The following is a 21,887-nucleotide window of genomic DNA, read 5'->3' as shown; positions in this document are numbered from 1 at the left end:
TTTATGCATTGAAAGGCACAAAAGCACATTGATTTGTTTTTCTTATTCGTGAGACATGGTTTTGTCCACCAGAACAAAAGTAGTGCACTAGCCTGGTAAACAAGCACCTCAAAATCTTTTTTTTTTCTCTTTTTCCTTTCCCTTTTTTTTTTTTTTAATTTTACAAAGGGTCCATTCTTCCTGTACTGTATTCAGAAATGTTCTCTTCTTGGAAGGGTAGGCTGTGCTGAAGTTGAAAACAATTGAAGCTGCCTTTTCCCAGATCTGATTGTGTTTGGTTGTGACGTAGAAAGAGAAATGAAGTATTTCTGGTTGGCTTGAGTCTTTCATGTGTGTCTTCAGTGTAAGTGTATTGTTTCAGTTGGAACAAGAACAATCAGAGATGGCAACCTGGCCTGAACCTGTTGTGTTTTTGGCGCCCCCTGCAGTCGACACACACACACCACAGGTGGACAAATAGACAGACAGACAGGACAGGGTCATTGGAATACCTGGACCAATCCCCTGTGGGCCGATTGGTAATATGAAACAGTAGCCCCTGAACGCACGCCGTTCCACCTGTGCAATGCTGTAATGGTCAATGAAAAAAACGTTACCATCATAGTACTACACCACTATGACAGTGCACAGTTGTAATACATATGACTTGGTCATTCCCATTCTGGTAACAACTACTTCATAACAGGGGCTGTGTTTTACTGTTTTAAAATGCTGAAGTCCGTTTATTTTAACATCCATGCCTTTTAGGGCAGTCATAGGTAAACGGTTAGGGCGTCAGACTTGTAGCCCAAAGGTTGTCAGTTCGACTCTCAATCTGCCAGGTTGGTGGGAGTAATTAACCAGTGCTCTCCCTCATCCTCCTCCATTACTGAGGTACCCTGAGCATGGTACCGTCCCGCCGCACTGCTCCCTTTCAGAGGCCATTGGGGGCTGCCCCGTTGCATGGGTGAGGCATACATGCAATTTCGTTGTGTGCTGTGAACACTTGTGTGCTGTGGAGTGTTGTGTCAGAATGACAATGGGAGTTGAAGTTTTTCAATTGGGCTTCTGACTTTCTCTCTTCTCTGACCACCAATCTATGGATCCTTTTCATGTGACGTCAGACGTCAGCGTCAATATTTTAGGATTCTCAATTGGTTTTAATGTTTACAATGCCTTCTCAGTGCCAGAAGAGCACACATATTTAGAAAAAAAAGAATATATGCACTCAATGAGTTCCATTGAGCAGTGGTCTGTCCCACTGCCACTGTGAAAAGGGCTAATTGGTTGGCAGCTAATTGGGCAAAAATTGGGTAAAAATGGGTAAAAAGGGCATTTGGGCGGGTGTTTCTGCAAATGTATGGCCATAGAAATCAATAGAATTAGGTCAAAATTGGACGGGATTTAGTGCTTCCAGGTGGGTTTTTAGCATCTTTTTTGGCTGGAAATCATGAGTGACATCTGGCAACCCTGTCGGTTGGGTGTCTTAATCATAAGCCTCATAAGCCATAGTTTGAGGTTGGCCTGTCCTGTTGGTGATTCTGAGGGAGCAGCTGAGGGATCTTCCCTTCACTCCATAACCACTTCAAGATGCAAGACTGTGTCACAAAGCTGGCAGTCAAAACTCAAGGGTAACTCAGGCCAGTGTGGGATGCCCTCGCCAGTAATGGAAGAGCCCTAGGTCCTTGTACAGTTCGTCTCTCTCTCGTCTTGGGCTTGGCATCCCCCAGCCTGCGTCTCCCTGTGCCCGATCCCCCTCTCTGGTCTTGGTGCTCTGGTGGCTTTTAGTTAGGAGGAGTAGGCTGCTGCTTCCTGAAATCCATTAACGTCCTGCCACAGTCGAGCGCACACCTGTCAGTGAAATTGTCATTTCCCGCAGACGCGGCCTGGTGTGACTAAGCCTGCGTGCGTGCGTGCGTGCGTGTGTCTGCCTGCTTTGAGTGTGTGCGTGTGTGTGTGTGCGAGAGAGAGAGAGAGAGAGAGAGACAGAGAGAGAGAGAATGCATTCTCCGCATTGAGAATGTGTGTACTGTGTAAGGTATGCTGTTTTGGGAAAGTTTTAAAACGGGGGATGGAGCCCTCATCATTCTAAGTGTACTTTGAGTCCTGATTATGCGTACAGACCAGAATCGACCAGAGCGACGAAAGTCACTATTTCTCAATGGAGGGTTGTCGAAATAGGCGACCAGCGGGAATTTGCAAGGGGTACTAATCAATCTGGGCACCCACAATGAATTTCAGGACTTAAAAAGTCAGACGTCAGTTAGCATGTGAGCTATGATGAGGTTTAGTGGAAGCCAATTGCAATCGAAAGTATGGAGAGCAAATAAAGCAAATTCTTGACACACATTTTTCAGTGACCTCACCTACCTGTTCATGTTATTTTTGGTCTGAACAGACAGTGGCAATGGTCTGGACATCATGGCTTCATCTCCGTTCACTGATAGGCCCAATTGCTGAATAATGCCTCCTGGTTTTTGGAACAGTCTGGTATACCTCTGATGCCTAACTGTCAGCATGAAAAGAAGTTGAGCAAAGGCAGTTTATGGTGACAGCCTTTCTCTTTCTCTCTCTCTCTCTCTCTCTATGTCTGTCTCTCTCCCTTTCTCTCTCTCTCTCCCTCTCATTCTCTTTATTTTGTAGAAAAATCATGCCCGTCCCTTTTCCATCTCTTCCTTCTCCCTTTAATTGATTCTTTTCTCTGTGATGATGGAGTTGGTTTTGTTGAACGGATTTTACATTCATTACAAAACACCCTTCATTTGTCCCAGGCCTGGGTCCAAAAACGTCAAAATAAAAGATCCCCACTAAGACCCCACAAAGATGCCCAAGCCATTCAGCCCTGTCCTTTCTGCTATATCTGCGAATGCTTTTATTATGGACAGTTTGAAGGTATCGATTTGTTCCCTGGCTTATTGCACAAAGACTATCTCTCACTATTAAATTCCAACAAAACGGTGCAGAGCTCAACTAACAAAAGCCAAGTGGCACATCGATGACTTTTGTATCTCACATTATTTAACACTGTGCCGTCGATCGATTGCACTTATTCTTCAGCTTGTTCCGTTGCTCTGACTTGTTTTCTCTTTCATACACTGTCTCCTACATACACCTTTCTTTCTTTCTTTCTTTCTTTCTTTCTTTCTTTCTTTCTTTCTTTCTTTCTTTCTTTCTTTCTTTCTTTCTTTCTTTCTTTCTTTCTCTCTACACTTGTCTATCTCTGAATGAACTCAGGGCTTGGTGATGAAAAGCCCCTTCTTGACTTTGTGTGCCCGCACTCTCTCTTGCCTTGGTTGCGGTGCTGTGTGGAGCGGCTCTGAGGAGCGCCGGAGAACTTTGGTCTCAGAGCAGCGGGGGGGCCTGTCTGTATGGATTAGCGGCCTTTGATTACCCCCCCACCCCCACCCCTCCGCCTCGCCTACACAGAGCCCCTGCTTAGGCACAGACCAGATGGGAGCAACCTTCTTTTCTCTTTTATGGATGGAAATAGACATTGAAAGGGGGTGGGTGGTGGTAAGGAGAGAAAGAAAGAGAGAGTATGAAAGTATGAGAGAGATAGAGAGTATGAAAGTATGAGGGAGAGATAAAGAGAAAGAGATAGAAAGTAAGAGAGATGGAGAAAGAGAGAGCGAGAGTGGTGTGCACAGAAGATGGCTAAGGCCCAAGGCTAAGTCTCTCTTTTGTGATGCCTATTCACACTGGCCCTGTGATAGAGCTGTGAAGGCTTCCTATCGCTTAAGGTCACCTGCCAATGCTTCACATATTCTTTTTCTCTTTCTTTTCTGCCTCTCTCTCATCCCTCTATCTCCATTGTCCCCCATCCCGTATGTCTCTCGTCTTCCCTGGACCCTCTTCTGCATCGCCGTCACTAGGACATCCTCAACAACCTGGAGAACATCGAGTCATGTGACCTGGATGACGATGACCTCATGCTGGATGTGGACCTGCCCGAGGACGCCTCCCTGCACAGCGGTGAGTGAAACCTGAGGGACAAACTGTCAGCCCATTCTATGGTGCGGCACCACAGAATGAAAACCGAGCAGTGAGTCTTCCTCTATTTTTCCCCCCACCAACATGATTCTTTCATACGCGCACACACATTTGCATGCACTCATGCATGCAAACACACGCACACACACACACACAAGGTGAAGCGCCACACAAGGTGAAGCGCCACACAGTTCTGCTTTGTCTGTAGTTCACTCTGTATGACGATGTCACAGAAGACGTTTGAGCCACAGTGCGAGAATGACCATGACTTACACACTCCACTCCAATCATGGGTGTGTTGTGATGTGCCACTTAGTTTCTTTGCCTCCATGATTGTGAGAAGCTAGATTTCCATGGACTTCTCCTGGTGTTGCAGCCGTGTACAGATCCTTACAAGCATTAATAGGCATCACTAGTCGCAACTTAGATAGTGTGGTAATCAAGAACAGTTGGCACAGCACAGAAGAGAACACTCACCACCTCTCTGATACTTTCTTGAAGCTAGCAATCCAACTGACTGAAGTGATTTTCTACATTCCAATAATGCTTCCAAATACCAGATTTCGACCGATTGTGCCATTGAAAATCATGTAAATTGGTACAATGCACGGATGAGAGGTTTTCATTTCTTCGACTGTTGCCATTTTTAGACTGTTTCAAATTTTGCTGTGTAAAATAATTATGAGACAATATCATACAGGGCCTTTTTTATTTCATTCTCAGCTCTCTGCGCAGCACACTGTGATAAAAATGAAGCAACATGGCTTACTCTACTTCCTCTGAGGACATTGTACCAGTAATTTCCAGGCCTACATTATCATAGCCTAGTGAGCCAGACTGAAACATGAAAGCATTAGTCTGGAATTGCCTGGTTTGGCAGCCATGGCATACTGATTAGGGCAGGGGTCAGGAACCTTTTTGGTGGAGAGAGCCATAAACGCCAAATTTTTCAAAAGAAATTTTCATGAGAGCCATACCATTTTAAAAACACTGAATACAATCAAAAGCATGTATTTCAATTAAGCCTAACAATTTTAGAGAGTACTGTCAAGTTATTGCTTTTATTGATAACAGGTAAGTATAGGATTGCCAACTGTCAACTTCATTATGGCGAGGTCTGGGAAAATGTTGCATTTCTTAGATGTAATTTCCTGCATTTTAACACTTTTTAACCTCCCTTGTCCTGTTTCAACTCAATATGGAACCCATAATTTTATTTATAAATACAGGACGATTCCATATTTCAAGGCAACCCTAGATACTAAGTAAGAGCCATATACACATCCCAAAAGAGCCACATGTGGCTCTAGAGCCATAGGTTCCTGACCCAGTTGGACTGTAGATCACAGGGTTGCAGGTTCAATCACCACCCTGACCAATCCCTTCCTGCCTCCCTTGAGCAAGGCACCTATCCCCCCAAACGGTTCCAGGAACTGTAACCAATACCCTATTAACCCTCTGTAAGTCACTTTGGATAAAAGTGTGAGTGTAACGTAATGTACAGGTAATGCGATGTTTGACTGTGGCTAGGACCAAACCATTGATTATGGTTCATATCTCCTCTGCACTGCTTTGGTCATTGCTGTCACCAATCAAACGTCCACTTTCTATTAGCCATAGGCATTCTGCTGTCTACACAGTTCTGCCAAAGCCACCTGCCCCAATGGTTCAAACGGGGTGGGGAAAAAACTTGCGATGTGATTGGTGGGCCTGAACAATTACCATTGTGATCTTACAAGAACCAGGGCTAGACCAATAAGACAGGCAAAAAAAATATTTTTGGCTGCCAGGTGGGTTGATCTAGTTCACTACTAGCATTAGTGATATAAGCCTGCACAAGGTGGCATAGCTGCTGTGGGCCAAAATATTCTCATTGTTACCGGACAAAGTATGCTTCAAAATAGGAGGTCAAGTCAATTAGGATGGCTAAAGAGAGGAAAAAACTAGTGTGTACTACTTAGTGATTCACTCAGCTTTTTTTCTCATGCATTGGGAAGTGTAGCTATGTCTTTGCCAATCTCCACATCCCCACATCCAGCACCTTTTATATTTCTTGTGTAAAGTTTCATTTGGCCCCATTTCTGAATGTGTCAAGAGACAGACAAGAGCAGGCAGGCAGGAGCGAGGAACTCTTCCTCAGATGTTGGCCGAGGTCAGACGTCACCTAAGCACTGAGCACTTTTCATGCAGCGAAGCTCAGAAGCCATTATGTGGAACAATTGTTCATTTATTCACTCGCCGCAGCAGCAGCGTTCGATGATGAGCTGTGTTGCTCACTTTGTGTCAGAACACAAGAATAGGCAGCAATTGTGTGTGTGCGTGTGCGCGCGCGCGTGCGTGCGTGCGTGTGTGTGTGTGTGTGTGTGTGAATGCGCGCGTGCGTCCTTCGTTCCAAAGCTCCTGAAGGACACATCATTAGAGGCTTGTGAAACAGGGGCGATGAACTGAAATGACCCATGAATCCTCCCACTTGCTGGGTCTCTGTACCCATGCAAGCCAAACTAGAAGTGCATAGTCTGGAGTTGCACCTTAGGCAAAGCCATGGAATCACCTTCACATGTCAACCCACGCATAGCCTTGTGGTGCAGATGGGCCCACTGGCAGGCCCAGTCACTCATTGCTGAGAAGAATAAACAGCATCATAACAACATTGTTTTGACATTACCAAGAGCCTCAACCCTTTGGTGCACACCCCCACTTTTAAAACTTAATTGGCGAAAGTGGCATACCCAAGTTGTAAGTAGCAGGCATCCCACTTGGTTTTAGATATATGTTCCATGGGAAAGGTAACACGATTCGGTGGGTATCTAAGGCGTGATTCTGTGAATCCAAAAGGACACTTGGTTACCCAAAGTTGCATAACCAGAATAAAAACCTATAACATCCGAGCCCCTCTGTCTAGAAATGCAATCTTGGTCTCTACTGAATGCTCACCTTGGGGCCTCCCCACATGGATTTGGATTGGGTACTTCACATTCTGGAATTGATTGGAAGAAACATAAACTCAACATTTTTTTTCCCTAAAACATCTATGCTTTCAAAATACAGATACACACACATACCTATTCCCACATTAACACATCAGCTCTGCCTTACAACGTCAATTGTCCAGGGTTCATGTGAGAGTACACACACACACACACACACACACACACACACACACACACACACACACACACACACACACACACACACACACACACACACACACACACACACACACACACACACACACACACACACACACACACAATGTCAAAAAATACAATTGGGAACAAAAAACACCTCATTCGACGATGCTAACACAAAATGTACAATGTTAAGCACACAAAAATAGAAAAAGAAAACCTAAATAGCTTTAATAAAGTTTATAAAAGTTTGGGAGCTGCCATCACCATAGCAACTCTCCAAATATACAAACCTAGCCAAAAGCTAAATATACAAAAGCTTGAAAATATTTCTTCCCTCACTCACTCACGCACTCACTTTTCAATGGCCTGAGGGGCGACTTTGAGGAAAATGCAGAAATGCAAAAGAAAAACAGAAAATGCCTGATGTGTCTAAACCACAAAAGTGTGTGGAGCTCTTTCTCATACCCCCCCCCCCCCACACACACACACACACACACACACACACATCCTGGGCTTTCAAAGGGCCTTAATGTTCTAAATAGTGCACATATCCTCTAAACGATTCATTAACAAGCAAAGAATGATTATCTTGACCACTTGTGTGTTTCAGGTATAGAAAACCCCACTCTGACTGTCGCTATGAATGATAATGGCAAACACACACTTGCCATAACAAAATCTGACATTATGGACCCCAGTTGCCATTATTACATTTGTATCGACCAGTCAGTCAGGGATAAGAAGGAAAGCACTCAAAACTTGACGGGGGAAAATTAGGCTGTAGATTTTCAGACAGCCGTCATTGAGAAGCACCTTGACGACTGTCAAGCATGGCTGCCAAGCATGTTTTTTAAACATACTTATTTCTTTCAGATTTGGGAGGCTATGTGTTAGGGGTGTAAATAGTAATCGATCCGATGTTATTAATCGATTAATCGACTGTTGTAATCATTGCACTCATTTTGTGAGGCATTTTATTTTGCTCCTTCAGTGATAATAATGCAGACCATAATAAAGATGCCCCTCAAATTAAATGCAGATGACGTTTCAACTTTTGTTGATTAACATTTCACACATAAGCCAAGCCTATAAGGTTAATCAAATCGTGGAGCATTCTTCAGTATCGAAAATAATCGAATTGTTGGCCTAATAAATCGATATCGAATCGAATCGCCATGAAGGCAGTGATTTACACCCCTAGTGTGTGTATAGCCTGCGGTGGTGTGCCTTTTTCTAGCGTGTTGGTGGGTAGATGTGTGGTTGCATATAGATGTGTGGTTGCAATATTTTGTGGATATGTGTGTGTGTGTGCGTGTGTATGTATGTGTGTGCGTGTGTGTCTGGTGTTTCGCATGTTTTACTCATTGTGAATCAGTCTTGTCGGTGAAGAAGGGGCAGCCATGCCCTGCTGTGATTCTGCTTCACACACACACACACACACACACACACACACACACACACACACACACACACACACACACACACACACACACACACACACACACACACACACACACACACACACACACACAGAGGTAAATAGGGAAAAGCAGGTAGAAGGGTAGATGGCTGGCTGTTAGAGACAAACTGACAGGTTGATTCCCACACGACAACACATACCTACAGACAAGACAGCATACGTTTGTGTATTGTGTGTGTGCGTGTAGGTGTAGGTGTGTAAGTGTGTGTGGACGCAGCCAGATACAGAGAAAATGTGCGAGGCAGGAGAGCAAGAGATGAGGTTCTAGTGCTAATGTCCTGATGGTTATCTTATCCATAGTCCTGCTGCTGTTGTGATCTAGTCGTCTAGTGATAATATCCTGATTATTATCCATAGTACTCCTGGTGTCGTGTGCCAGGGGGGCATGCAGTAGTGGCTTCTTCTTTTCATGTAATGTATGCATCCTGCGGGACAGAGGTTTTTTTTTGGCCTGTCTTCCCCTGATTAACTGCCATATATGGCTGTGCTCAGTCGCCGCGGCAACTGCTGCTGCTGTGTTCCGGCTGACTGCTGTGGAGGTGTTATCACACTAAGAGCTAGGCGGATTTGTTGCAAAATGTTTTTGATGTTCTTTTTTGGATGTTGGTTTGTTACAGTGTAGAGAGGGAGAGAAAGCGAAAGAGAGTGTGCTAGAGAGAGAGAGCGAGAGCGAGAAAGAGAGAGAGAGAGAGAGAGAGAGAGAGAGAGAGAGAGAGAGAGAGAGAGAGAGAGAGAGAGAGAGAGAGAGAGAGAGAGCGAGAGCGAGAAAGAGAGAGATTTGCTGTCATTAATCAGAATATTTTTCTTTCACATGCACCCTGTCTGGTGCTTTGGCATACTTGACCTCCACTAGGGCCAACAATAAATTACTATGTCCCAAAATTACAGAGTGTACTGACCCCTGCCATTGCACTTAATTATCATAAACAAACAGGTCTCTGCCACACTACACTACACTACACTACACTACACACACACACACACACACACACACACACACACACACACACACACACACACACACACACACACACACACACATGCATATGCACAAAACTACACACCGCAGCTTCCACAATACAGCAGTAGAAAGCCCAAATCCTCTGCTCTCACTTATGACCTATCATTTAGTCCTTATTCAGCCATTTCCAAGTTCATTTGCCATATTAAACCACAAAACCAAAGATGTTGGAGGCATGTCCATTCCTAACATTTACTTAACTTCGACTACTTGACTTTTTGCTTTGCACGGTGTGGTGTGACAGTCAGTGTGGAGATAAAGCGTTATGATCAATTTACAGATAATAATGGTACAGATAATGGTACGTTACTGTATTGAGATTGGTGTGTGATTGAGATCTTTTCAATGTGATGATCAAAAGCTTTACTGTTTCATTTTATAATGTGCTAAATGTTTGAGAATAGTTCGTTTTTTTGAATCATCATGAACATCCCACTATAGATCAGAATCTTCGCCTTTGTTTTTGCTCATTACAATATTAGTATTCCAGATAAGCCCTTACTCGAAATCTTGAGAAATCGGTATATGCTAGGTGGAGCACACCAAAAGAAACTGGCATATCGCCAGAGATTCTTTAAGTATAGAGATATGCCAACATAATAGGTTTCTATGGGCACCTAACGCGACCAGGTTCCGGTCTGCCTAAAGGCCGTGTAATAATGCTCCTACAATGAATAGAACAGCCCTTAGGTCTGCCTAGGTCTGCCTAAGGGGGGCCATAATAGAACCAGGAAACAATGGGCCAATGGAACCTCTCTCTCTCTACTCTCTCTGATATCGCTGCATGGAAACACCTTATCCCAGATGCCTTCCCATGGGACATGGTGGTATCCAGGCTACACGCATTGGAAGAGAATTCTATAACGGCCAAGAATGTAGTCTGGGATGTAAAAACTCTTATCCCGAATTTGATCATAACCGGTATAAGCCTCATAATCAGGATAATGAACTGCATAGAAAGCGCACACTCATTGAATTAAAAACTTAGGCAGAGATCTTATAGACAGAGAAAGTCATTTCAGTTCATTTCTGGTATCCACTTTCTGTCGGGTGAACGCCCCTTTAGGAGACTTTCGGTTAGGAGACCTTCGGATTCCTGAGGTTGAGAATAAATGGAGTCCCCTTAGCGCTGTAGATGGCAGTAGCGTACTTCTCGTGGAAACACCTCAAAAATAGAAGAAGGAGGGGACAACGCCCCGTTAGGAGAGCCAACTTGAGCACTCACTTTTGCATTGGGTGGGCGAGTTTCAAAGCCTCTTTATTACCCCACCCTCTTTGACTTATGATCATCAATGACGTTGAACCTTCTATCACAAGACCAGAGGCCGAAGGAAAGACAGTAGCTTGACTTGCACCCACCGTGTCATTGGGATTCCTGAAGTTCACTGTAGCACTTCCTGTTTGATGTTGCAGAGGCTGATGGGAGATCTCATTGGATGAGGAGGCAGCAGCAGCTGTGGGGCAGAGAGGAGCAACTGCACAATAACAACAACAGGTACGCTAAACACACACACACACACACACACACACACACACACACACACACACACACACACACACACACACACACACACACACACACACACACACACACACACACACACACACACACACACACACACCTCCTGTGAGGTTGACCAATAATTCATGATTTACAGCTATTCCTCTGTGTGTGCAGAGAGCACAACAGAAATGAAGGAAAAGGTGTGTTTGTCTGTGTGCGGGGTGTGTTTCGGTAGTTTGTGTGTAAGTGTGTTTTTTAATAATCACGACCTTGTGTGCAGACTGCTCGATCAGCACTTTAGCCTTCACATTTTCCAAGGAAGAACTACAGAAATGTGCAAATGAAAGCACACAATGCATAGAACACAGAAGCACTACTGTGTACACAAATCACAGAAGCACTAGCAGCGACGCTTCCATCATCAGCCCATTGTCACAACATATCACATCACATCACACAGCTTTATCCACTGTCCTTCTTGCCTTTACTTCTCATAGCAGGGTATATATATCTGCTATTTACTGTTATTTTTGCTAATGATAATTGACAATGTTTAAGTAATACGTGTAGATGGCTTTGCGATATCAATAGGAACTTTTGGATGCATAGTGTTAATTTGCATGCGAGAAGTTAATTAGTTTGCATGCTGCCGTTTGTTTGTCTGAACTTCTTGATGGGTGTAAATAAAAAAGCAATCCATCACCTATGGTCACTATGGGCTTTACAATGTCAAATTTAATAGTTTTTTGTGCAATCTGTTGTGCAATTGTGCAATCTGAACTCCCACTTCTTTTTTTTCTCCAACTTTTTTTATTAAGCAAAATGATCTCAGACAATATATCACATACATGTACAGTTTTCCTTCTTGTTTTGAAAAACAATCAACCCCCCCCCCCACACACACACACACACACACACACACACACACACACACAAACAAAAACAAACATACAAAGACAAACAAAAAACCTACACATCAAACAGCAAAAGCTAAATACAAGACATAATTAAATAGACATAGCCACAGCCCAACATAGCATATTAATCATGCTCAACAAGCCCCCTTTAAGTGTTGGGGTCAGGAATAAGTGAGATATCAGACTTGTTGACATACCGTATTCAAGGAATGGTCCCCAAAGACTCATAAACATTCCACTTCTACCCCTCATCGACAGTCTGATTTTTTTTTTCTAGTTTGGGTGGTACAGAAGATTTCCAGTTCAAAACAATCAGTCGTCTCGCCAGTAGGGTGGCAATGGCAAGAACATCTTTCTTAGATTTTGCAATGGAAGCCAAAGAATATGTCTCCCTATTAGGAGAGGGAGGATTCCAAACCTCGCAGTAAGTGAATTGGGTTTGAACTCCCACTTCTAAGGCAAATGTCAAATGCTAAACGACCACGTCACTCGCTGACCTCATTAGTTACCATCATCCTCGCTTATAATCATCCTCATTTTACCAGCTGTGCTTCACCGCCTTGACCCTACTACACAAAATTCACTCCCATTCCAGACTGAAGGTAAATTTGCTGTAATAGAAACAAGAGTTTGTCGCTCGCGCTAAACCCCCCACATTTGGGCTTGCATGCCCATGGGGACCCCGGTTCGAGTCCGGATGGGGTCATTTCCCAACCCTACTCCATCTCTCGCCACACTCACTTCATGTCACTCTCCACTGTCCTATCTGCAATAAAGGCAAAAAGCCCATAAAAATATATAAAAGAAAAAAAAAAGAAAAAAAAAGAGTTTGTCTCTATTAGGGCTTTCAGGCCGACCAGAACGGAGCCGGTGTCGGTGCCCGCACCTGTTACGTTCGGCACCAAAGTGCTTGTCTGCGAACCGCCCGTGTTCATACCGGGCTCTGAACTTTTTCCGCACATGACTTTGTTACCCGGATGAACCTGCTGACGGCCACGCTGTCGTCACGGTTCGCAGAGAAAAACCTAGTATTTTGCGGTTCGCATTGCGAACCAACTTTCCGGTTCGCGAACATCAATATCTGTGGTGTGAACACGTCGGCCGGTTCACGATTAGATGCGGGAACGGGCTCCAGCACGGTTCTCAGTCGGCCTGAACGCGCTAAAGGAGCACTACTATGGAAATCCAGTGAAGGTCTGTAATGGTCTGGAATTCAGAGTTTGTCTAGGGAGTTTGGATCAGCACTGTTGTCGGGGGTTCAGTATCTGAACGAGGACAGGCTTTTCTCTAGGTATCCTGGCTAAAGCTGTTTTTCTCAGATGCTGTACTGTTGAATACTCATACACACACTCACACGCACACACACATACATGCACACCTTACACACCTTGAAGCTAACAGGTATTAAAACAGATCGGTTTCTCCTCCCTGGTCTTGTTGCCATGGTGAAGTTGAGCCGCAGACTGTGAGATGGGCTTACTGCACACTCCCAGACTACCTCTACTCATACACACAAACACACTCTTCTGTCCCATGGGCAGACACTTATTTGCATAAAAAATACATATAGCATACCAACTAATGTGAAATGTACGTACATTCTTGAGACATACACATGCACACGCACACACACGCACACACACATACACACGCACACTAACAGAGAAATACAGAAATACAAAGTCAAGACAAGTGCATGAACACACACACACACACACACACACACACACACACACACACACACACACACACACACACACACACACACACACACACACACACACACACACACACTCAAATACCGCAAGTTATATGCAGGGTATAAGTTGTGGTCCCAGTGTTTCCTTTTTCAGTGTGCCCTTAACCTTTAAGAGTGTGGGTTTTTGAACATTCTATAAAAAGAATGCGTTCTATAACAATGCAAGATTCTAAAATTCCAAAGTTTATTGAATGGCGCCCAGAATTCTATAGAACTTTCACTGCCCGAACATTCCTGTCACACCGGTGTGACGGTAGACTCTTAAGACTGCTCCTTCAAATACACACATCCAGTCTCTCTCTCTCTCTCTCTCTCTCTCTCTCTCTCTCTCTCTCTCTCTCTCTCTCTCTCTCTCTCTCTGTGTTTACTGTATATGTATGTTGATCTTTCACCATATCCCTCTTTGTCGTTCTTTGCCTCTCTCATTGTAAATCTCTGTGTGTTTGTGTATGCAGTGATGATGTTCTGCAGGCGCTGGCTGGTCTGGATGTGGACGTGGATCTGGATGTGGACGTGGACCACGTGTCCCTGGACGATCTCACCCTGCAGCACATCGCTCAGGACTGCACCTCCGTCAAGAATCAGCTACTCCAGCTCAAACAGCTGCTACAGGTACGCGGGCATGCGCACACACACACACATACTCACGCACGCACACAAGCACACACACACACTCACTCTCTCACTCTCTCACTCACTCACTCACTCACTCACTCACTCACTCACTCACTCACTCACTCACTCACTCACTCACTCACTCACTCACTCACTCACTCACTCACTCACTCACTCACTCACTCACTCACTCACTCACTCACTCACTCACTCACTCACTCACACACACACACACACACGTATGTATGCTTACACACACAGACACACACACACACACACACACACACACACACACACACACACACACACACACACACACACACACACACACACACACACACACACACACACTGTACACCAATAAAACACTATATTTCTCTCTCTCTCTCTCTTACATTGACACTGTCCTGTTCTGTTATTTTCTATTCTATATTGTGCTATCATGCTGTCAATACATGTGACCTGGGTGGAGATTAGAATGTACTGAACCTGAGGCACTTGGATACACAGTACACCAGTTATGTGTTATAAATCAAGTGTGGTCGTTATAACCCTGTTGACTGGATGACAAATTTGAGACCAGCTTTATTTCATGAAGCAGTGGCAAGTAGTCATGAGCCATCAAACCGACCAAAATCATGGCATAACGTCGCCTCAATCGTGTGGTGTGTGGTCGACTGTGTTGTTCGGTTTTGTGCACAGTTCATAATGAGCTGCACTTCCATCAAGCCACCAAATCATGTAGAGTTGTTTCATTCCTTTCGTCTTGGTTTGGAGAGCAATCGCCCTCCAGTGTCATGTCTTGCCGCGAGGCTCACTCAAGGCATTACTGATGAACCAATGAGGCTTTGATGCCTCAACCGGTGGCCACATTGCGATCACTGCCAGACTTAAATAAGCTCCCACACTTATGAATCTTTCATTAGCTTAGTGACCACCACCCTCCGTACAGGTGAACCAGGAAACCATTACACCCAGACAAGCCTGACAACAAGGCAACGGATGGGGTTTGTTACTCTTGCTCCTGAACGAACTTGCAAGTCCCGATTCACAGTGATGGGGGGGGAAATACGAGCTGCAGTTTGTTTTCAAAAGGAGCGCTTCTCATGTAATTAATCCCAGAGGTTCTCCTACTTCGGTGAACAGCATTTTGAATGTCTCAAGGACGTTGTCAAATCTAACAATTTCTTTTCTGGTTCTGTCTTTAGCTCGGCATGCACAAACACTCTTGCATACTCACTCACTCACTCCCACTCTCGCTCTCTCTCTCTCTCTCTCTCTCTCTCTCTCTCTCTCTCTCGCTCTCTCTCGCTCTCTCTCGCTCTCTCTCGCTCTCTCTCTCTCTCTCTCTCTCTCTCTCGCTCTCTCTCGCTCTCTCTCGCTCTCTCTCGCTCTCTCTCGCTCCCACTCACTCCCACTCTCGCTCTCTCTTTTGGCGCACCTGAGGGATGGAACTGAATGGATGACGGCAAGCCAGCTGCAGCGCGTCACCGGGATGTGCTCCTTGAGAGTCCTGGAGGGGATTCTTGAGGAGGTCCGGTGCGCACTTCCTGGGGCTTGGAGGGAGGCTCTCCCGTCGTGCGTCGCTAGTTCGCAGTGGAAGGCGACATACAGGTTTCCTAAGGTTGAGGTTTCTGCCGCTTTTGAGGAGACCTCACATGAAGAGACACTTGTTTGCCTGGACTCCCAAGGGAGAAGGGAATTCGTCGAGTTCAGTAAAAAGGCACTGTATGCGGTGTCAGTTAAAGTGAGACACCAGAGGGTGCTGGGCCGAGCTGGGGCAGGGAGGTGGTCAGAAGTGTTTGGGCTGGGCTTTCCACCTAGAGGTTGTTGGCGGGCCCTGTACAAGCCTCCCATTGAGAAGCGTACAGCTGATCTACAGTGGAGGCTTGCTCATGGGGCCATAGCAACAAACAGACACGTGGCACACCTTAATCCAGCAACAGGGAGGGGTTGTCTATTCTGCGGGGAGGAGGAGACTATAACCCATTTGTTTTTAAGTTGTGAGAGGCTAAGAGGTCTTTTTCAGTGGCTCAGGGGAGTGTTGGGAGGGTTTGGGGAGGGCTTCTCAGAGTCTCTGTTCATTAGTGGGCCTAAATACAATGCGAATGTCAAGAAGGAGGTCTGTCTGGTAAATTTTTCTATTAGGCATGGCAAAGTTGGCCATTTGGCTGACCCGCAAGCAGAAAATGCTGAACCTGGTGTATGTAGACCCCTTAGAGGGTTTCTTGGGAATGGTGAAAAGTCGCATCAAGGTGGAATACATGTATTATCACTTGGTCAATGATTTGGAGAAATTTTCAAACGTTTGGTGTGTGGGGCGGGTGTTGTGTGAGGTTGGGGGGACGGGGAGCTGATTGTGAACATATAGGGGGGGGTGTTGGTCTGCTTTTGAGCAGTGGCTGTACTGTGCCAATGATGGCTGAATGGTGTTAATAAAAGGCTTTTAAAGGTCTCTCTCTCTCTCTCTCTCTCTCTCTCGCTCTCTCTCGCTCTCTCTCGCTCTCTCTCTCTCTCTCTCGCTCTCTCTCGCTCTCTCTCTCTCTCTCTCTCTCTCTCTCTCTCTCTCTCTCTCTCTCTCTCTCTCTCTCTCTCGCTTGCACGCACACAGAAGCGTGTTGTCTGAAATGCAGTAGTCTATATCTTTTTGTAAGAGAGAAAGAGAACTTGTGTAAGTCGTGGAGGTGGGAGCGCGTGGGGTGTGTGTGTGTGTGTGTGGCGTAAGCTAGTGTGTCACTTTCCGTCACATGGTGTCATTAGCCCTGTGTTCTCTCCCTGTGGTGACTGCACTTCTCTATCGAGCCCTCACCTCGCTTCCTGCTGATTGCTGGACTCTCAGTCATAATACATGCTGCGTCCCCATCAAGTCTTTAACTTGTAGCCTGCTGCTGGATCCTCGGCCCGTAATAACACATTTGGGTTGCGGTGCGGCTTTGTTCGCGGCACCCGGGGTCGATACCAACAGTAAGGGAGCCGAGGTGCCGAGCGTTTTCGTCAGAATCGAGACACAGTGGGTGGTTTAGATAGACAGTTGGGTGGTTTTGTGTGCAGAAAGAAAGAAAGAAAGAAAGTTGTGGGAGATGATGACAGATGTGAGGTGTTAAAGTAGACCTGAGCCGACCTTAGGAAAAGTCTACAGGCACAGTTGCAAGTCATCATGGCAAGTACTCTGTGCAATGGCAATGACAGGATAGTGAAGGTTGATATGTGCTTAAGATGGTGCTCTCCCAACCCACACGCATATAGTTCTGCCTTACTTGCGGTCGATAGAAGCATTTTGTGGTGGCGTTGGTAGGCTTTGAGACATATCCTTGGGATCAATTGCGTATCTACTCTAATCTACTTTAGTTTTTGGTTTGACTCGAGTAAAAGTCACTGATGATAACTACAGTTGAGATACTGTAGCTCTATTAGTGTGAACAGCATATCTGTACCAGTTGTTTTTTTCTGTGAAGTATTCATTTCCCCTCTATGCGTTGCCAGATTTTGTTCGCTTCTGAACATATGACAAAAACAAGATTCTCTCCTCCGCCACTTCCACTCACTGTCCTTGTCTTGTCAAGTAGTCCTTTGTGTTGAAGTTTCACTGGCGTTGCAGCAGTATCGATGTGTTCCCTCCTAGCCGCCTGAGAGCTGTCCCCTTTTGCACAGGAGAAGAAACGCATTGCCTTCACATCAGGAAAGTGAAGAAAGGGCAGAAAATGAGAGAGGAAGAGAAACGTAGGTTAACATAGAAAGAAAGAAAGAAAGAAAGAAAGAAAGAAAGAAAGAAAGAAAGAAAGAAAGAAAGAAAGAAAGAAAGAAAGAAGAAAAGAAAGAAGGAAAGTGGAGGAAATGGAGGAAAATTGAGCGCTACTTAGAGAGGAGGGAGATGATTCTATGGTAAAGGAGGGTGCGCGAGAGTGTGAAGGGACATGAAGAATGCAATAGATGAAGAGAGGAGTTGAACTAGAGGGCTGTTGTCATGAGAACCAATTTTATAAATTCAGCACATCCACTCTGTCTGGCCTCTGTGCCCCAAACAAAAACACAAATGAAAAACAGCCTCCTTTCCCCAAGCACATTCAATTTCTCCATGAGACATGCGCATGTGCGTGCACACACACATGCACGCACACACGCACACGCAAGCACATGCACATTTAACATTTCCTACGGCCAGGACGAGACCAATGGACAAGGACGCGTCTAGTATTGTGATGTAGTAGTGCTTGCCTACTCCGCTGTGTTGCCCTGAGTGAGGGAGTAGAAAAGCCTGTGCTTTCTGGGTTATGTTTTTATCATACTTCACCATAGAACACTTTCACATGCCTCAATTCAAATGGGTGCTTTCATGGAACGAATGGGGTGCGTTTGGCAAAACTCACCTGAAGAACCTCTGAGCGACTGAAACATTGCGAGCAATAAAATGGAAGTGTATTATTGGACAGTGTGAGGGATATTAATCTACTACTATATTCGTACTATGAAAGTTTATTGCACCTTGTCCGTCAACAGATGTATTTCTGCCTCAGGCAACCCACAGTGGTGTGACTAGACCCCGAGTGAGTGGCTACAGTGTTGCAAGTGTTACAGTACAGTAGGCCTGGCATTTACAAGTCAAGTCAAATCAACTTTATTGTCAGTGCAAAGGGAAAAGAATCTGGTGCCACACGGATGTCTATTTTCTGTTATTTAGGAGGACTATGATGAAGACGCATGTCGAAACGTTAGTCTTACTGCACTGAAAAAATAAATAACAGAAAATAGACATCCGTGTGACACCAGATTCTTTTCCCTTTGCACTTATTATTTAGTCCTGCTCTGGTTGCACCGGATTGTCAATTTAGAAGTGCGGAGCGCGTATCTTCTTTTGTTTTTACAACTTTATTGTCAGTTTCTTCATACATCATGCACAGCACAGGTCACACAAGGAGATTGAAATGGCGCTTCTCTATTTCCCATGCGAGGACATACACACTGACATTATACATTACTGACAGGACTGACAAGGCATACATTACATCAGTGTTTCTCAACTGGTGGGTCGCGACCCAAAACTGGGTCACGGAGAGGTCATGGGTGGGTCGCGGGGCCTTGGTGTAAAAAAAAAAAACTTAATTCTAAAAAAAAAAAATCCAACTTTTCCTGCAACAATTTACAACTTTTATTTTGATAGGCTAGTGAACTCTGTGTCATCTGTCGTCATAGATACAATCTGAATGTTTATGCGAGATAGATAGCGTGCAACCAGTCATTTGAGTGTTGGTTACATTTTGAGAATTGCATTGAATTGACTTGAACGCTAAAAAAATTGGGTCGCGACCGAATGAGAGTGGAAAATGGTGGGTCCCAAGACTGTTCCAGTTGAGAACCACTGCATTACATTGAAACGCAAGGCAGGACCAAACAGTCTTAACAAGTAGGAAGTAGTAATATAGTATGAAGTAATAATGATAATAGTAAAACTGCTTTGTGTGTGTGTGTGTACTTGGCACAGCAATCGTGGGTCATCGGATTTTTTAAAGTTTTATGAGTTGTTTGTGCGGTTGTATTATAAAATCTAAAGCTTAAGTATTGTCTGCTAAATAACTCACCAACTGTGAAATGTTTTTATTGACTTTATTGACCCAGAGATCAATGAGGTCTATGACCTCAGTCCATGAATTCTCATTTGCATTTAGCAGCACAACTGCTGTGCATGAAATATCATTTGTGTTGAGCTGTAGTAATAATAATAATAATAATAATAATAATAATAATAATTGTATTTGTATAGCACTGTGTCATACAAGGCATGTAACTCAAAGTGCTTAACAAATGGGAAAAAACATTGTTAGAGATAGATTTAAAAGGAGAGGTATAGAGGAGAGGCAGAAAAAGCAGGAAGGCAGAGGAAGAAGAGATAGACAGAGAATGTAGAGTCATAAGGTCAACGTAGGTTAGGACCAGGATTCTTAGATGTGTAAGGTCCATAGTGGCTGGGCCTATCATAAGTCATAGATAGTCACACAGAGATTGGGCGCTCAGGTGCGGCCCCTGGTGGCATCAGGGGTGAGGAAAAACTCCCTTTCGCTTGATTCATAGTTTGTGAGGGGGAAAAAAAGCTCAGTGAGGTCTGAGAAAAAAGACCCCCTGTAGTCAGGAAGAAACCTCAGGCAGAGACCAGCGGCCACCTAGGGGAGCCCCCTGCCAGGGCTGGATTGCGAGTAGTAAGGGCGCTGCGGCGGCTGGGACACTATGACGCCTTGGCAGCTAGGAGTTGGCAAGGATGAAGAGGTGGGTCTTCAGCTGCTTCTTAAAGGAGTCGACGGAGGTGGCTGATCGGATCTCGATGGGGAGGGCGTTCCATCTCTTGGGCGCATAGCAGGCAAACGCGGCGTCGCTGATCTTCTTCTGCGGGGGGGTGGGGGTCCTTAGCAGCTTGGCATCAGTGGACCTGAGAGCTCGAGCAGGGGCATAAAAAGAGAGCATGTCTGAGATATAGCTAGGGGCAAGTCCATTTAATGCTTTAAATACTGTGAGCAGAATCTTAAAGTCGATTCTGTATGAGACAGGTAACCAGTGCAGGTCTGCCAAGACAGGAGAGATGTGCTCTCTCATTCTGGTTCTTGTTAGGATTCTTGCCGCAGAATTTTGAATGAGTTGCAATTTGTCAATTAATTTTTTTGGGAGACCGGAGAAAAGAGCATTGCAGTAGTCTATCCTACTGGTGACAAAGGCATGAATAAGTTTCTCAGCGTCTTGTCGGGGGGCCAAGCCGCGCACTTTGTTGACATTTCTAAGATGGAAAAAAGCAGATTTTGTTATCTTGTTGATGTGAGGCTCAAAGCTCAAATCCGAGTCTATGACCACACCTAGGCTAGTAACCTTATCTTTAATGTGTATGCTTAGGTCACCTAGGCTTGAGTATGTTTCTTCTTAAGGTCTGACACCGTGTGTATGTGTGTATGTGCGTGTGTGTGTGTGTGTGTGTGTGCGTGTGTGTGTGTGTGTGTGTGTGTGTGTGTGTGTGTGTGTGCGCGCGTGTGCATGCGCATGCGCATGCGTGCGCGTGTGCATGCGCATGCATGCGCGTGTGTGTGCGTGTGTGTTCATGTATTGCAATACAACTATTGTAAACGAGACACATTTTGCGTTTCATTTGTTTGTCTTTCATAATGACAAGATTTGTTTGGATTGTACTGTACGTCGAGTATGTAGTGTGTACTGTATGTAGTGTGTGCGTGTGTGCGTGTGTGTGTGGTGTGTAGTGTATGTGTGTAGTGCATATGTAATGGAGGCCAACTAGCAAAGGGTGGCGTGGAATGTTAGTAATAAGCCTCCCTCCCAGCCTCATACAGTAGCGGTAGCGTTGGGCTATCAGACTGATCCTTAAAGGTACACTGTGCAGGAAATGGTCAAAAAAGGTACTGCAACTATGCAGCTCATTGAAACTGGGCTGCCTATTGCCAAATTTGATCTTTACATGAAAGTTTACTAAGTAATTAACAAATATTTTCTAGTATGGTC

The 21,887-nt window shown here is 44.9% G+C and overlaps 1 protein-coding gene across 4 annotated transcripts in view; it reads left to right on the top strand.

Annotated features, from left to right (window-relative positions):
* The window catches only part of LOC134440337 (uncharacterized), a 96,355-nt gene that overhangs the window by 48,274 nt on the left and 26,194 nt on the right, over nt 1–21,887 (top strand). For all 4 annotated transcript variants that reach the window (XM_063190383.1, XM_063190375.1, XM_063190391.1 and 1 more), the window contains exons 4-6: nt 3,852–3,951; nt 11,015–11,096; nt 14,237–14,393. In XM_063190383.1, coding sequence (XP_063046453.1) covers nt 3,852–3,951; nt 11,015–11,096; nt 14,237–14,393 — 339 coding nt within the window. The remainder of the gene's footprint in view (nt 1–3,851; nt 3,952–11,014; nt 11,097–14,236; nt 14,394–21,887) is intronic.

The sequence above is a fragment of the Engraulis encrasicolus genome, chromosome 2 (assembly GCF_034702125.1).
Source record: "Engraulis encrasicolus isolate BLACKSEA-1 chromosome 2, IST_EnEncr_1.0, whole genome shotgun sequence".
NCBI classification, from domain to species: Eukaryota; Metazoa; Chordata; class Actinopteri; order Clupeiformes; family Engraulidae; genus Engraulis; species Engraulis encrasicolus.
This window is presented reverse-complemented; position numbering and strand designations above follow the sequence as displayed.